The 12896-nt window shown below is 46.8% G+C and overlaps 1 protein-coding gene across 3 annotated transcripts in view; it reads left to right on the top strand.

Annotated features, from left to right (window-relative positions):
* Positions 1–6845: 6845 nt before the first annotated feature.
* The window catches only part of LOC147020877 (serine/threonine-protein kinase VRK1-like), a 103586-nt gene continuing 97535 nt past the window's right edge, over positions 6846–12896 (top strand). For 2 of the 3 annotated variants that reach the window (XM_085896595.1, XM_085896594.1), the window contains exons 1-2: positions 8784–8995; positions 12564–12823. In XM_085896595.1, the coding sequence (XP_085752721.1) occupies positions 8799–8995; positions 12564–12823 (457 nt within the window). In that variant the 5' untranslated portion in view covers positions 8784–8798. Of the gene's footprint in view, positions 7002–8783; positions 8996–12563; positions 12824–12896 lie in introns of those variants that run through there. The other variant, XM_085896597.1, reaches the window with a different exon arrangement.

Genomic DNA, 12896 nt, shown 5'->3' with positions numbered 1-12896 from the left:
CTGATCTCAAAGAAAAAAAGAGATAATGACGTGCTTATGAAAGCCATTACTCGTTATCTGTGTGCCAGTTTAAACAACATCGGAAAATGCTTGTCTGAGAAATGGTTGAGGACGTGTTCAACATCAGGTTTTGTTACAACTAAAATGCCACAGATCGGCCATCTTGGATCTGGTCTCGGAACAAAGACGTGCTGTGTTTAAGCAACATCGGTAAATGCATGTCCGAGAAATGTTTGAGGATGTGTTTGACACCGGGTTTTGTTTTTACAATTCAAATAGCTGCGAGTTGACCATATTGGATCAGATGTCGAAAAAAATGGCGTGCTTATGAAAGCCATCGTTCATTATCCGTGTGCCAAGTTTAAACAAGATCAGTAAATGCATGTCTGAGAAATAGTTGAGGACACGCTTGACACCGGGGGTTTTTTCTGTTTGTTTGTTTGTTTTTAACTAAAATGGCCGCCAGTTGGCCGTCTTGGTTGTGGTGTCCAAACAAAATGATGTGCATATGTATACCGCCATGTGTTGTCTTTCTGCCAAGTACGAACAAAATCGGTCTATACATGTCCGAGATATGGTTGCGGACACATGCACGGACACGCACACACAAAAATCGAGACCAAATCCGTAAGCCCCTGTTTCAGTCTAAGTCCAATGGGGGCTAAAAAGAGGGGCCTTTGTTGAATGCTGCAGAAGCATTTGTCTATTAAAGATTAGTGTCTTTAAAAATTGTGTCCTAAGGCAACGGAACTTTGTGGAAGGAAGAACTGTCGTCTTGCAGGTAAAGGCTAGTGTCCACCCACGTCGGCGGACAAGTAGAACAAAGGATGAAATCAGCATGGCGTTGATTGGGGTAATGATGAGGATGTGTTCGACACCCATGGGATGCTTGGGGAAACTGACATTTTGGGCGTTAACCCTTTGTTGAAGCAAAAGATGGTTAAAGTCTGAGACGTCATCTTCTTCCTTTACAGTGCGGTTGGCATTACCATGACCTCAATCAACAATCTGTTTAATTTCACCAAACTAGTACACCCACTTCCTTCAGGAGTGGTGGGGGGGGGGTGAAGGTCGTGTTATTAAAGGCTTCCAATGAATTTTGTAAGCTTTATTGTTCTGATTTTCCATTATGATTTTGTTTTTCTGCTGCCAGATTTTGTGACTAGTTTCTTAAAAACGTTTAGACTGGTGATACTGAAACTTTGTAGACTTATCAGACATGTTTAGGTGGTGTGCTCTCATGGTCGATCTTTTTGATTGGTCGACCATTTTGGCGGCCATAATGGATTTAAGGAAAACTTTTAACAATCCTCTTCTCCAGAACCGTTTAATCGATCAATGCAAAACTTCATGTACGAGGGGCAATCAATAAGTAACCTTAAAATGGCGATATAAATTCGACAATGTAATGTGTGTAGTTGTAGATGACATATGGTATATCTATGGGTAAGAGTGATGTTTTGCCTGTTTTAGATCTGGCAACATTGAGCGTATGACGTCAGTGGAGCAGTTCCAAGATGGCGCCTCCCTTTCAAGCATGCACTCGGGAGGAGCAACGTTCTGTCATCTGTTTCTTGGGAAATGAGGGTGTGAATCCCAGTGAAATACATCGCACAATGAAAATGCAATATGGTGACACATGTTTGTCGCTGCAGCAGGTGTACGACTGGGACAGGAAGCTTCTAAGGGAGCCACCATCTTGGAACTGCCTTGCTGATGTCATCCGCTCAATGTTGCCACATCTAAAACAGGCAAAACATCACTCTTACCCACAAATATAACATATGTCATCTACAGCTACACACATTAATTTCTCAACTTTATATCGCCATTTTAAGGTTACTTATTTACTACCCCTCGTATATGATTGCAGTTGATGTGAGAGCCTCACTTTTCTTCAACAACCTCATCTCAGATCACCAATTTGGATTCAGACCTGGTCACTCTGCCTTGGACATGCTACTTCTACTCACCCAAAAATGGATGCAGGCCCTCAATGGCAGACATGAGATCAGGGCCATCTCTCTGGACATATCTCATGCATACAATACAGTCTGACATCCTGCCTTGCTCTCCAAACTCTGCCTGTGTTATCCACGGCCAACTCCACAAATGGCTTCCTGACTGCCTTCACTTTCTTAGCCAGCGTGTCGCTCTCAACGGAATCCTTTCATCTCCTCTCCTTGTCAAGGATGGAGTGCCTCAAGGCAGCGTTCTGAGCCCAGTCCTATTGCTGATTTTCATCGATGATCTCTCCGACTCTCTGGAAAATCCTCTTTATCTAATTGCTGATGACTTCACTCTCTGCCATGACATCCCTCATCCTTCAGACAGGCAGGCTGCAGCCTCTTCCCTCTCTTCAGACCTTGAAAATAATCACAATCTGATCAAACACTTGCAACATGTCTCAACCTGACAAATCTCACTCTCACTCTGTCTCCCCAAAAGGACCGTCTGGCAAACCCTCCTATCTCCTTTCTCAACAATTCTCTTGAGCAAGTTCAGTCATTCAAACTCCTGCGTCTCACTATCAGCCATGATCTTTCTTGGATAAATCACATTTCAAAGTTGGCATCCAAAGCCTACCGCAGACTGGGCATCCTCCGTCGAACAAAATCTTTCCTTGTACACCTGAATTCATATCCACGAATAAGGGCTTCATCCGTAGCTTGATGGAGTACTGCTCTCCCCTCACCTGTGTGGTCACCGAGGTTGACAACAAGATGGCATTGCTGGAATGACTGATGTGTATTCATGGCACAGGTTATGGACCAGCTTTTTGGAGAGGTTCTTGGCTGAAAGGGTCGAAACCTCTGACGAAAGTTGCTCAGCTGTTGATCGAGAAGACGTAAAATCAAGTCCTGACTTCAGGCACACGTCGATTTCGAGTCGTGGGATTGAAATGGATTTAGGTTTCGAATGCTAAATTAATATCATTTATAGCATCCTTTAAATGTTAATTTGAATAATCAGAATAGCCGTTACCATTCAATCAATGCTTATACTTTTTGTGAGGAACAACTCTTCAGAAAATCATGATGTTTGGAATCATTTCGGACAGGTTGGTGGACTCTCTGCCTTCATTCACCTCCTTTCTGGCCTTGCACCCTCTGCCTTTACCCTGCTCTGTCCCTCCAAGGTGTCTGTAGGGTGCACGCGGTCCACCATCAACCCCTTTCTCGTGAAATTCCGACAATCCAGACTCGCTGTTCACCTTCACTCATTTGTTCCTCTTTTATCCTGTTTGTGAAATCAACTTCCTCAGTCTCTTCAATCTAATTCTTTCCTCCAAGGATTCAACATAGCTATTTACCACCATCTCAGGTCATCCCCCATTCACAACCATGATCATTTCTACCCCCCATTAATCCCCCCAAACCCACCTCAATATGAGTTTCCAGTGTTTCCTTCCACCACTTTGATTTAAATTTTGTGGCTGTATCCATCTTGTTCAGCCCGTGTCCCACCTATCCTTGTTGGCATTCTTCCCTACGTCCTTATTTTCTCTAACTCTCCTACTGTGTCCCTCAACCCTGCTATTGGTGTCCTCTCCCTGTACTGTTATTTTTGTTCCGTTATATCCTGGTCTGTCCTGTGTTCTAGCTCCTCCATGAGCCTCAACACTGTGTACCAAATTTTTTTTAATGTGGTGCGGGGAAAACGATAACCAGACCCATTCTATGGTCGAGCAGCCAGCTGTGTTGTACGTATGTCTGTCTGGAAACCCCAAATGATCTGTAATGTTCAACAATAGGAATCTACATATTCTCATGAGGACATCCAGGCTGATAGATTGCAGAAACATTAATGGTGAACCTCTTTAACTACCCTGCTCACAGGCCTGGTGTTGGTAGCTGGCTGAAGATCCTCGAGACTTAAGTTCAAGTCCCCGTGTTTTTAACCGTTGAATTAACACCAGGTGGGTTGACCCAGCCTGTCATCCTTCTAAGTTTGGCAAAATGAGTACCAGGTAGCTGGTAAAGGGGACATTGCATCAGTGGCACAGCTGTGCCCCCAAAAACTAATGCAGCCAAACAGTCACAGACTGCGTACGAATAAATAAATATCCTGCTCAGTGCTCACGAAGGTGATATCCCATTGTGCTGAAATCCATGAATGACCTTTCCTCCTGAGGTTCGTTCTCCTCCAGCAATGGTCAGGGCACGCTGTTCCATGATGTGCTCACGATTGCCATTGGCCATCACTTTGAGTTTGTTTCAAGGTGTGTGTTCCATTACCAACTCGAGAGTTCATAGAACACGATACCCCGTGCAGTGTTACTTCGGTTTTCATAAAATAATCATTTTAACGATCGTTTAAAAAATCCGACAGTTTAGTGACGTGAAAGCAGATCAGAAGCACTACCGAACATCACCCTTACACACCACCCTATTCAATCTTTATTTAAATTGAACTACCCACACTTTCTCCTCCACCCCATTCAATCTTTATTTAAATTGAACTACCCACACTTTCTCCACCACCCCATTCAATCTTTATTTAAATTGAACTACCCATCCTTTCCACTGATCTCCACACCTGGATTGGTCACGACCACTCCGTGGGTGAAGCCACCGGAAGTACACTTTCCGCCATTTTGTCTCCCCCAAAAGAGGCGAACTGTCGTAACACGCAACGTTGAACCGGGCTCGGCCGATTTTGCAAAATATATTTCTTCAAATATATTTCAACTTCTGTCTAATATTTTAATGGATTTTGAAGTAAATTATTGTTCCTATTACTCAATCGAATTCCGGAAAATTCCCTTGGAGCTCCTTGGCAATTGCAAGGAGGCGATCAATGGATATTATGAGGCCCGACACAGGGTTGGATCGGAAAACAAACATGGGCCTAACATCCGAGTTACATTAGGCTCCAGGTCACTTCATCAATAACAAAACAAAAGTCATGTTTTTTTAATGTTATTTAAAATATGTTTTGTTATTCTACGTTTCTTCATGTTTTCGGGGCAAGGTTGTAAGGTACGAGATGGTGTTAAGGGCGTTTTGAGACCAAAGTTCGCAGGCAAAAGTTAACCATGACGAGGCCAATAACTCCATACAAAGCCTTTCAATGTCCAACACATCCTGAAACCTTATAAATATAATATCATGTAGTTGTGTAATTTCTCACAAGCATCATGTGGTACCCCCCCCCCCCCCCCATCTCAACACTCCAAATGTGTTATACAATGTAAAGTTCAAAACATATTCAGGAGTTACGCATTAAAAACTGAAAAAAATTACATCAATAAATGAAGAAGATGATTAGACTGCTTTCATTTTGCACACAAGAATGTTTTAGAATGTACAAACTTCAGGTTAAATCAACATTCCACTACCATTTGGAGAAGTGGGGGAAGGAACCCCCCCCCATCAGACTCTCCCCCTCAGTCCCTTCCCTCCCTTACACCATGGATCCCTTCCATCCCACCTCTCTTTCTTCTCTTAATGTTGTCAACTTTATATGTACTCGGGGATCAGGACTCGGACCATTACTATTAATTATTTACATCAATGATTTGGAGAGAGGGGTGAAGAGGTTTTCCAAATTTGCAGATGACACAAAGCGTGGAGGGAAGGTGGATAGCAGAGAGGGTGGTGATCAGATTCAGGGAAGTGTTGATACTCTCATAGATTGGAGAATGTAATTTAACCTGAGCAAGTGTAAGGTGTTGGGGATGGGGAAGAACAATGTAAATAGAGATTACAGGATACAAGGGGTAATGTTGGAGCGTGTCACATGGGGGGAAGGATCTCGGGGTGGTCAGAGATATGGGAGGTAAGCAGGCAGCACAGTGTGAAATGCCAACGTTCCCTGTCATCGCACAGACGTAAAAGGTGATTAAACCATGCAAGGTGACATTCTCTCACGGTCACATGAGGTCTGTGGTTCCTACAAGTTCATTACACCAACTAATAAAACTTTACATGAGTTACATGCAAAGTTTATTGCTTGTATTTGGAGATTTCTTCCTGCCAGTCTGCTGTTTTCGTACTTCGCTGCAGTGATGTTTTGGGGGAGACAAGATGGCGGAAAGTGAACTTCCGGTGACTTCACTCCTCGGTATACAATCGCTGTGGACACGAGCAAGCCAGGTGTAGAGATCAGTGACTCAAAGTTGGATTTTTTAAAAAACTTTAACGCCTCAAAAAGTATTCGAATTTAAAACAATGTTCAGTTCTTTATTTATTTCTTAAAAATCAACATCACATCAAAATTAAAAAATTCTGATTCTGTGGACTTTTAAAATAACAAAGACAAATGTGTCCAAGAGCAGCGTCCTGAAGGTTTTGTCGGCTGCAAAAAATTTTTTTTTAAAATAATTAAAAAAAAAAAAAAAACAACAACTTCCGATATTTCGTCACGTGCCTTGATTCAGCCAATAGCGAAAACCCGTCATAATGTATTTACGTATTTACGATATATCGTGTATTTAAGAAATAAATAATGTATTTACGAAATTACAATACGATAAATGGAATAATCTTTAAATAGTAACGTGAACTTTTCGATTAAAGCAAATGTCCGAATATATTTAAAAGTTCATGATAGACGCTCTCAAAGGGCACCCTCAATGTGAGGATGTGTACAGGTGCTCAGTATTTAAGGAGATCCGATATTGTATATAAAAGAGCCGAGTCCGAGAGATTAAGTTTTTGTCTTCAGAAGAAGAAAAAGAAGGAGAAAAACAACAACAACAACAACGCTCCGTAAAGTAATATATACAACAAGGAGCACGGGCGGCTGCGCGTCACCAGGAAGCAGGTTTACAGTTCGGTAGGACCGTGCGGCAGCAGTCAGTCCACATTTTCATTTTCGGTAATTTCAAAAACAGGAAATTGTTGTTTGACTTCCGGGTCGGAAGTGCGTGTTCAATGTTGCGCGAAACGGCCTTCTTCCTGATTGGCCAGCGACGTCCAATCACAGTTGATCTATTTGTGCTGACGTAGACATGACGTCAGAGAATCATGTTGGCGGGAAGGCCTGACCTCGACTAGGTACGTTTTTTTTTGCGTGAAGTGCAGGTACTCGGTCCGTTGTGTCAGTTTCCTCACAGGATCGTTCAATGTATCAATGGTTTTGTGTCCCCGCCTTCCTTTCCTCACCCCTCACATGTATCGGTGGAGCAGTCCCTCCCCTCCCTCCCTCCCTCTTCCTCCCCCTACCTCCCTCTTCCTCCCCCTACCTCCCTCTTCCTCCCCTACCTCCCTCCCCCTCATCCTCCCCTACCTCCCTCCCCCTCCCCCTCCCCCTCCCCCTCATCCTCCCCCCTCCCCCTCATCCTCCCCTACCTCCCTCCCCTCATCCTCCCCCTACCTCCCTCCCCTCATCCTCCCCTACCTCCCTCCCCTCATCCTCCCCCTACCTCCCTCCCCTCATCCTCCCCTACCTCCCTCCCCTCATCCTCCCCTACCTCCCTCCCCTCATCCTCCCCCTACCTCCCTCCCCTCATCCTCCCCTACCTCCCTCCCTCCTCCCTACTCCCTCCTCCCCCTCTCATCCTCCCCTACCTCCCTCCCCCTACCTCATCCTCCCCTACCTCCCTCCCCCCTCCCCGCTCATCCTCCCCTACCTCCCTCCCTCATCCTCCCCCTACCTCCCTCCCCTCATCCTCCCCCTACCTCCCTCCCCCTCCCCCTCATCCTCCCCCTACCTCCCTCCCCCTCCCCCTCATCCTCCCCTACCTCCTCCTCCCTCCCCCCTCATCCTCCCCCTACCTCCCTCCCCCTCCCCCTCATCCTCCCCTACCTCCCTCCCCCTCCCCTCATCCTCCCCCTCTACCTCCCTCATCCCCCTCATCCTCCCCCTCCTCTCCCCCTCATCCTCCTCCCCTCCCCCTCCCCCTCCCCCTCCCCCCTCCCCCTCATCCTCCCCCTCCTCTCATCCTCCCCTCCCCCTCATCCTCCCCCCTCCCCCTCATCCTCCCCCTCCCCCTCATCCTCCCCCTCATCCCCCTCATCTCCTCCCCCTCCCCTCATCCTCCCCTCCCCCTCATCCTCCCCCTCCCCTCATCCTCCCCCTCCCCCCTCATCCTCCCCCTCCCCCTCATCCCTCCCCCTCATCCTCATCCTCCCCTCCCCCTCATCCTCCCCTCATCCTCCCCCTCATCCTCCCCCTCATCCTCCCCCTCATCCTCCCCCCTCCCCCTCATCCTCCCCCTCCCCCTCATCCTCCCTCCCCTCTCCCCCTCATCCTCCCCCTCCCCCTCATCCTCCCCCTCATCCTCCCCCTCCCCCTCATCCTCCCCCTCCCCCTCATCCTCCCCCCTCCCCCTCATCCTCCCCCTCCCCTCATCCTCCCCCTCCCCCTCATCCTCCTCATCCCTCCCCCTCATCCTCCCCCTCCCCCTCATCCTCCCCTCCCCCTCATCCTCCCCCTCCCCCTCATCCTCCCCCTCCCCCTCATCCTCCCCCTCCCCCTCATCCTCCCCCTCCCCCTCATCCTCCCCCCTCCCCCTCATCCTCCCCCTCCCCTCATCCTCCCCCCTCCCCCTCATCCTCCCCCTCCCCCTCATCCTCCCCCCCCTCCCCCCCTCATCCTCCCCCTACCTCTCCTCACCCCCGACATGTATGGGTAGAGCAGTAGGCCGCCGTTGGGTTCGTGCTTTGTCACGTACACACTTCTTCGTCCGTTCGCTTGACGTGAAACGTTCACAATGAACTCGCCTTTCCGCGGGACTTGCTGTGGTCTCGGTTCCGTTTATACTTTAAAAATTCCGCCATTACAATCGTTGATTGCCTCGGGTGAGCGTGCATGTGAAGGTGACTTGGTCTCTGCAAGCTTCGTAAGCCCTGATGCCACCACTTCGTTATTCATGTTGCCGGGAACGATTCACTTACTCTTCGCGAACAACGCGGTGGCTTGTTTCATGTTCACCAAATAATGCCGGCACAGGGGACAGCCGGCTTAACGATGGCACACACTGGTGCCTCGTTTCTGCCTGCGAAGCACCAGGGTGGCAGTTTATAGTTCGGTGGAGATTCGAACCCAGGTGAGTGTGGATACCTCTTGGCCGTCCTGACGGCCTCGTGCTTGTCCGACCTCCACCCTTTTTATACGCTGAGGGTCAAGAAAGAAAACGGCAAAGGGCGTGAAAAGTTTTTGGTTCGACTCGGCTGGGTTCAAACCCCCGTCCTCCCCAGATTCAGCAGACAACCGAACCACCTTGTGCCTTTCATTCTAAAACCAATCTGAGAGCGAAGGAATCGTCGTCATCATGCAGGAGTCGAGGAAATTTTCCTGTTCATGTCCAGATCTCTGCATATTTTTTAACATGTGTTGATATTATCGTATCCAGGGGGTCGAACTCCGACCTGTACGGATGGCAAAGCTTCTCCCTTGAAGGCCGACAGCAGAAACTTGGAGATTAATGCGCATGTGGGAAGGGGGGCAAAGGAGCACCGCACAAGAGGAGTTTGTACTCAAACCCCATTACAAATACACGGATACAGCTTCTCAAATGGAACACATTTAATGGAAATACAGTACACAAATATTTACAAAGGACAATAATTCAAAAGGTAATGATGATGTTGAAATGAATAAATCCAACAGTCAAGGTGCCTCTTCACACAAACTCAAATACAAACAAAGGGAAAACAAAATAAAAAGATAACCCTTCCTTTCGAGTATTCTTGCACTTAGCTTGGCCCAGAGCTGGCCTTGGGATTGAGGCGCTTCTATTTGTGCGTGCAGATGCGTGCAACAAAATGGCGCCTCGTTTCTTCTCGTCCTGGGACAAACGCACGCGAGGAAATCTGAGAGTGGCACTCCACACCAAGGCTCAGAGACCCAGTGCAATGGCTTCGTGCACCGATTGTCCTCACCGACCCAACCAAGAACTCAAGGCCAGCGTCTACTTCACCACACGAGCCAAATCGCCTCAACACAAATACAAGGATCGTGTCGTCATCCTTGTCGCGTGTGCCCACCCTCGACTCTCGCCTCTCTAAAATGTTCTTCGTGCCTCCGCTCTGATCACGGCTCCAAAAATGCATAAGCCAACCCTCTCTTCAAAGGACGCTGTTTCAAGATAAATCTTGATCATGCCTATGTATCCTCCGCCTCCGGAGTGTGGCCTGCTCGCACAAAACCCGGGAAGGCGGGGCTTCTGCCTGCTCGGCTCGCTTCTGACGTCATGCCCATCAATCATCACCCTCAGGGGCGTGACTTCACCTGTTGTCACCCTTTGAAGGCAGTACTTTCTGCCCGCTTGTTGTTTTAGGGGCATGTTGCTCACCTTTATTGCCGATCTTGGAATATAAAAACATCGGTAAAAATCACAGAGGGGTGATTACATACTGGGGAAGCTTATTCTTACACCCTAGCTAATTAACACGACTCCACCCCCTCGGGTGGTGACACGTAACACTTAAGCCCAAAGTTTCCCTACTTAGTTGCATTGAGATTCCTCCTACACGTCCACGGACCAAGCAACTCCACGCAATGCTATATTCCTGATTAAATTCCTCCATCTACCCCCACAATCGTAACAATATTTAATGTCAATGTGACTGTGCATGGTGAGAGTTGAGTTTGCTCAAGGTCAAAATCTTTCCTTTCCATTGTCTGTTCAAATCCCACTTGAAGGCAGTAACTGTGGGGAGCTCCACCACTTCCTGGGCGAGGCTGTTTCATGCTCCTGCTACTCTCTCACTGAACCAGTGACCTCTTGTGTTCAGTCAACTTCTGGTCACGTAATTTCTACAAGTGTCCCCCATGGCATGGTACTCTGCTGTAGCAAAGAGTCATTGTGAGATTATCTTGTCCATCCCATGTACCAGCTTGTTTAGACCTAGATCACATCCCCATGGAGTATTGTACCGAATGCAGATCGAGGTTCCTCATCCTCTCTTGGTATGGGAGGTTGTGTAGTGCAGGGATGAGGCATTTATACTTCTTATGTTTTACCAAAGAAAACTCATCTGAGGTTTCCTGCCGGTGTGGCACACCCTTTTAGCGTATGGTAATGCTGCCCTACTCTTCTGTTTATAAGACGACCTTTAGTCACCTTGTCCAAAAATCCACCGAACTGTTCTCCCACAAGATTCTCTTGATTATATGGTGCCATGTATGGTATTGATAATAATCGCTGCTTTGTCAACCCTGCAAATAATAGAAAACGCCAACTCCAATGGCACTTGGTAGAGCATGTACCTCCGCCAGGCTGAATAGTTTACATTTTGTATCCCACTGATAGGTTGGTTCTGAATTTGGACCTTAACCAAAACCGAATCGGCTTGTTCTTGTTACCTTACCAACTCATCCACCAAGTTTTGTCATCACTCGTCCACAACTTTTTGAGATATTGTGCTCTACATAGTTTTTTGGTCCCATCTCTTAATTGTGAAGTATCACTTGGAAAAATTCTCGAATCCAGATTCGGATCGTCACCAAAATCAAACCAATTCATCCTTGTCACACACCAAACATGTCCACCAGATTTTGTCCAAATTGTTCCACAACCTTTTTGAGATATCCTGCTCACAAACAAACGTGGGTGAAAACATAACCTCCGCCCACCTTGGGTGGTGGAGCTGGTAATTTCCTGGTTGTTTAGTGTATGAATGAGTAAGCATGCACTTACTAATCTCTGACCATTGCCTTGAGAATTGACTGGAACTCTTGAAAATGTTTTACTTGTGAATGTGAATCTGTTCTTCCAAGAATCACCCCCCCCCCAACTTTTAGGGGGATTTTCCAACATCTTGCTTGGCATGACTGCCTTGCTGTGCGTAGTTTGATCATACACTCCATACTGTTGTAGTTCTGATGGTTATCGTGTGTGCGTGCGTGCGAACGCATACGTACGTACATACCCACGCGTACGTACGTACATACCCATATATGCTCGTAGCACGCAGCTTGGTTATGTGGCAGACAGCAACTGTTGTTCCTGATCAAAGTTTTCGATGGAGTGGCAGTTTGGTTTGAATCGCCTCAGACCACGTATGACACCCCCTCCACCCCCACTCCCTAAGTGTGTTACCTCCATCACTGAAGGTGGATGGAGGTTTCGGATGAAACTTTGTGAACAGGTTGGTTGTGTGAACAGGACAAATTGTTTCAAATTTGGTGAAGATTTGGATCCAGGTATGAAAATTTAAAAAAAAATTTTCATTGATTCTTTAGTATTGAGAGTTAGGGCCAAAAAGGATATATAGCATGATATTTTTAAAAAGACTTTTGGATGGATTATGACAAAACTTGGCGGATGAGTTGGGTAGGTAACAAGAACGATTTTCGTTCATGTATAGATGCAGATCCAGTCGATCGATTCAATACAAAACATAACCTGTTCAGCCTGGCAGGGGTATGTGCTCGACCGAGTGCCATTCGAGTTCACTGTGTTTCTCATTGTATCGTTTTTAATCTGTATTCTTTCCTCAAATCATTTAATGATTTTAGTGTTTGATGTTCACCCAAATGTAATTTTTCAAATCCATGAATGAAGTGTTCTTGTTATCCTAAAATTGAAAATGTTTCTCTTGACGTAATCTTGTGCTTCCAAGGCCACAACTGCTGAAAAAAATGTCACCTTGCGATTTCCTGCTTTGCAGAACATACACCATGCCCCGACAGAAAAATGCTCCAGCACGAGCAAAAGCTCCAGCACAAGCAAAAGCTCCAGCACAAGCAAAAGCTCCAGCACGAGCAAAAGCTCCAGCACGAGCAAAAGCTCCAGCACGAGCAAAAGCTCCAGCTCGACATGAAATCCCAGAAATTCTGCCTCCGGGAGATGTTTTGGCTGATACCGCAAAGATGGAATGGAAGTTGGGTGCCTGCTTGGGTCACGGGGGCTTTGGAAGGCTCTACCTTGGTGAGTGAAAGACGACTGGGTTTCCTGGTGGAGTTCTATCAAGGAAAATGGAATCTCATTGCAAATAGTAATA

Source organism: Eptatretus burgeri, chromosome 9 (assembly GCF_056783735.1).
Source record: "Eptatretus burgeri isolate ZD-2024b chromosome 9, Ebu_testis_v1, whole genome shotgun sequence".
NCBI lineage: Eukaryota > Metazoa > Chordata > Myxini > Myxiniformes > Myxinidae > Eptatretus > Eptatretus burgeri.
This window is presented reverse-complemented; position numbering and strand designations above follow the sequence as displayed.